The 4,946-nt window shown below is 40.0% G+C and overlaps 1 protein-coding gene across 1 annotated transcript in view; it reads right to left on the bottom strand.

Annotated features, from left to right (window-relative positions):
• Window positions 1-2,729: 2,729 nt before the first annotated feature.
• kiaa0232 (KIAA0232 ortholog) overlaps window positions 2,730-4,946 on the bottom strand; it is a 13,888-nt gene continuing 11,671 nt past the window's right edge. The window contains exons 8-9 of the mRNA XM_010790986.1: window positions 4,485-4,489; window positions 2,730-2,737 (exon numbers count right to left, since the gene is read on the bottom strand). Coding sequence (XP_010789288.1) covers window positions 2,730-2,737; window positions 4,485-4,489 — 13 coding nt within the window. The remainder of the gene's footprint in view (window positions 2,738-4,484; window positions 4,490-4,946) is intronic.

Here is a 4,946-nt window from a genome sequence, read left to right as displayed (position 1 = left end):
TTTAAAGTAGAGACACTACATACTGATATACACCTGAACATCAGCAGGAGAGGACTCTTTAAAGTAGAGACACTACATACTGATATACACCTGAACATCAGCAGGAGAGGACTCTTTAAAGTATAGACACTACATACTGATATATAAGTGATATTATTTTTACATTCTTACTTTAACATATGCAGCAACATGATAACAGACTTCAAATGAACCTTATCTGTAAACCAGACTTTTTTGCCAAAAGGAGTTCTTGTTAATGCAAAAGCATCAAATTAGATTTCTCAGTAATCCTTGTGCGTGTGTGTTTAATCTCTCTCTCTCTCTCTCTCTCTCTCTCTCTCTCTCTCTCTCTCTCTCACACACACCCACTTGATCCGCTCTGAGTAGAAGTGTCTAACTGAATCTATAGTGTTGCTCTGCAATGACTGCAAAAAGACCCCTTTAAGCCCCCCCACCCACTTTGCAGAAGTTGATGCAAGAGAAGACCACTGTTACCTGATTTCTTATAAACTGATGAGGAGTTGAAATCACGCAATATTCTTTTAGGTTAGACCAGAAAGTAGAACAATACAGAAATCAATTCTACAGGTAATAAAAGCATGCAGTGATCTGTACTGGATCGAAAGAGAAACGGGTTCAGAGCTCTTCTATATTTTCTACAACTTGCATAACCTATTCTGATTGGTGCTTTTATATTTTTTAAGGTGTATTGTTGCCAGTAAAGTCTTGTATGATATTAGGGCTGTTCAAATTGTGTTAATAGCTCAAATCCATTGTAACCAGGTTGTGTACTATCTAGTCAAATACTCTGCATTCACATTTATTTTTAATAAGCCATCCTTTTTCCCTCACAGAGACATGCTTCAGCACGTGAGCCGAGCAGACCACAACATCTGTGTGTCTTCAGGGACGGTTGGCCACTCTCCAACAGGTACGGAGATATTTGCACTGCGATCTGGTTTTAAATCAATAGCTGTGTCAGCAGAGAAATGTAAATGTTGTACTGAAAAACAAGAAGTTGCTGTGGTGGGAAATGACGACACAGATAAAAACACATGTGACTGCAACGTCAGCTTGACGTGTTTATAAAGTGGTTAATTAAAGTCACACAACACATGGTCAAACAGGTTAGTTATGAATATCGGGAAGTCTTATAATTTCATTTAGGAAGTTATTTATAGCTTCCTCAAAACTACATTTCAGTTTAGTGTCGCATAGTTGTGAAAGTTCATACATGCCAACCTTTCCAAATCCAAAAGACGTAGGTTGTGCAAATGTGAACGCCCAAATTAGGTAATCAGAAGAAATGGAACCNTATATATTTTTTTTTATTCTTTTTTTCTAAAACAAAATTATTATTATTAATATATATATATATAAAAAAACGTTTTTAGGAGATCCATTTGTGGCGAACGATATTTAATTGTGGCGCCCCGCCACAAATAAATCAATGTATGGGAAACACTGGANTTACCATCAAAAAAATATATACCGTAATTTTCGGACTATAAGGCGCACCTGAATATAAGCCGCAGCAGCTAAATTGAATGATGTGTACATATATAAGCCCGGCTTATATATGTACACATCATTCAATTTAGCTGCTGCGGCTTATATTCAGGTGCGCCTTATAGTCCGAAAATTACGGTATATATTTTTTTGATGGTAATGGATAGTGAGGTGGGCTGATGATCGGAAGGTTGCGAGTTCAAATCCTGCCTGGAACATCATTACTAGTGGGCTCTTGAGCAAGGCACTTAGCCCTCGGTTACTCCAGGGAGGATGTCCCTGTAATTGGTCATTGTAAATGCCTGAATTGTAAATAATACTTTTGGGAGAATAAATCCCACAGATCCTCAACTCCGGTGTGTCTCACTCATTAACAACGCAACACAGAGCAACAAGAACGTTGGGGTGGGGGGGGGGGGGTTGCGGTGCCCCCACAAATAGAATCAAGTTCTGTGGGAAACACTGCATGGATAATAAACCATGTATTTCTTCAGAAAGAGTGGTAGTTTGGTAAACAGTGACATCAACGGCATGTCTGTAAAATGCCCGAAAAGTAAAAGAATGGGAGATAAATATCCCAAAGTCTCCACATTTTATAATATTTTTAATGTGTTTCTGGTCCTCTTTCAGTTGAGACAGTGTAGATGAAGGATGTGTCAGGATGTAGAACTCTTGAGTGAACATTGGATAAAGCCAGGTTCCTGGAAAAGGATGGAAACTGCTAGTCGCTAAACTAAGCTAAAAGGCTACTGGATTTATAACACACAGGAATGAGAGCGGATTTGATCTGTTATCTACCAAATGTAGTTTTGATGTTATCTACCACGTGGTTTTCTGCAACCTTACATCAGTAGATAGTCTGCATGTATTTCTGTTTTTTCAGTTGATATTCATTAAGGCTGTAGTGCAGGCCGACTAACCAAATACTATTTTCTTTACTTTTATCCATTCCTTCCTGCAAGTTCTATATTTGTAAGGAGTTTCTGGGACAAGTCTGTGCACTCAGATGTGAATATGACACACATTTGCAGCTCTGCCTTGACTCTGTCATCACGCACAGGAACACAATAGGCCTGTATTAGGATAACATAGATCTTTCTGTAGAAAGGATCATTCAGTAATATGCAAATACTTTGCGCATTAATAACTGCCTTGAGTCAAAGTATACAGAGCTTTACATATGTCCCTGCCTGATAAGCTTAGTGGGTGCAGGAAGGCAGTCAAATGTGTGTTTCGGAGAGGTGTGTGTGCTCCTATAATATCATACAATTCGACAAGTGTGTGTGCCTGCATAAATACTATATTTTAATTTTAGACACTGAGAGAAAATCAATCACCTTCTCTCAACACATGCATATGTATCACCAAATGAACAGAATGATCTTCAAACACAACTCATTTAAGCTCGCCTACCAAAAGTGTTTCTTCTAAAGATACTCACACTACTCTTATACCTTATTTCTCTCCAATTTCTTGTCTCTATATCCGAGAAATTAGATTTACAGTTTTTCTCTTCTGCCACTGCGTCACGTCTTTCAGGCTTATTAAATATTGCTGTGTTTGTGTGGCGGATACTAAGACATCTTATCTCAACGCATGCCAGGGGTGCCCACACTTTTTCAGCTTGGGAGCTACTTTTAAAATGTCCAAGCCCAAAAGATCTACCTACAGGGCCGCCCCTGCCCAATCTGTGTCGCGAGCGCCGGGGGGGGGCTAGTGGACTAAACGGCAGATACACTGTGGCATTTGCGCTTCAGATGAGGAGGTGAGGCCCCCTCATAACTGCATGAACCCGTATGGCACAATACAACTCAGACTGGCTTACCTGTACGTCAATCAAGTGGCAAATGCACCCCTGCTTTAAATGATATGGGAAATTTGCCAAACAAATATCTGCCGCTTTCCAGTAAGTGTGTGTTATCTTGCTGAACATGCAATGTTTTGCCCGCATGTCACTGCTATATTCAAATTTCATCCATGACCATGTTACCATATTTTGCTGCAGTTTAAAGAGCTTTAATCCCGTATTCTCTAAAATACTGAAAAATGTAGTCCTGCTGATTATTCTCCCGGTGTAGAGATCATTTTGTTCTACAATGAACACTTGAAATGATGAAGGCACTTCAAGTTAAAAGGTAGAACAAAATGTAAGTTTCATTTTTACCTCTTTACTCAAAATGTTATAAACTTTTCTACAAAACAAACCAAAACACTGACAACGAGGAATAGCTTGGGAACATATGAAACCAAATCAAACTAAAAAGAAAGCAGGTAGGAATTTAAATTAACCTCTGATTCAGTTCTCTATTCTCCTAATCCTGTTCTAGTTTCTGCCATCAACAAAAAAAAACACTTCCTTATTACTATGAAAGGTCAACAGTATTTGTACACCTGATACTACACCACTGTATATATTGTAATATACACATTTTTACATATTTATTAGACATTGCATTACAATGACTGCACCAGAACACAGATTACAGTCACACTGTATAGAAGAGAGCCAACTGGTCCCACCCTCATCATCTAACATCCCCACCATTAAACCCCCTCGTCCTTAACCATTTAAACCCCCCCCCCTTTTACACTTCCTTTGCCCTCCAGAAATGTAAATCCTTAACATATGTCTCTGTTAAACACATACAAGACTAAAAATACAATGTAACGGTGTAAAAGGCAATCGGAGTATAAGAAGATATGTTTTAAATGATTGTATGTGTTCTCTTCTCAGTGAGTAAATATCCACCTGGGAGAGACGATGTGACGAAGAGCATCGAGCTCCCTCTGAACTCCAAATACTTCCTGCAGTGCCCAGTTTCATCTCATGAGGCCAAGTACACCTGGATCCACCTGGAGAGAAACACCTCCTGGAGCCTGGAGGATCTCCCCGGGCCTCCTGCTGATCCCCAGGATGAGTCCGGAGCAGGAGGGCACGTACAGGTGTGTGTCGGAGGAGAGGGGGTTCACCCGAGTGCTGGCTGACTACACACTGCAGCTGGAGAGCAGAGCGGGGGTCAAAACATCAACATCTCTGCTGATGGGGCTCTGTGTGACCGCCGCGCTGATCCAGAGTCTGTCCTGTTAGTCCTCAGATATTATACTGGTGCAGCAATACAGTCCTGTATTCAAAACCTTAGAAAACAGATATTAGCTTCCAAAAATACGATTTGTTACATTTCAATGTTTCTCTGGGTAAAAGTGGGGTTCATTTCACATTATCTACTCCTAATGTAGATCTCTACACCCTCAGATATCTGACCGGAGTAGCAATACAACAGAGTTAAGGTCCTGCATTCAAAGCCTTGAAAAAAAGGTATTAGATTAAAAAACAAGACTGAAAGTGTGTGTGTGTGTGTGTGTGTGTGTGTGTGTGTGTGTGTGTGTGTGTGTGTGTGTGTGTGTGTGTGTGTGTGTGTGTGTGTGTGTGTGTGTGT

The sequence above is a fragment of the Notothenia coriiceps genome, unplaced genomic scaffold, assembly GCF_000735185.1.
Source record: "Notothenia coriiceps isolate Sejong01 unplaced genomic scaffold, NC01 NC01_scaffold00034935, whole genome shotgun sequence".
Taxonomy (NCBI): Eukaryota; Metazoa; Chordata; class Actinopteri; order Perciformes; family Nototheniidae; genus Notothenia; species Notothenia coriiceps.
Note: the sequence above shows the minus strand (reverse complement) of the source record. Positions and strands in the feature narration are given on the sequence as shown.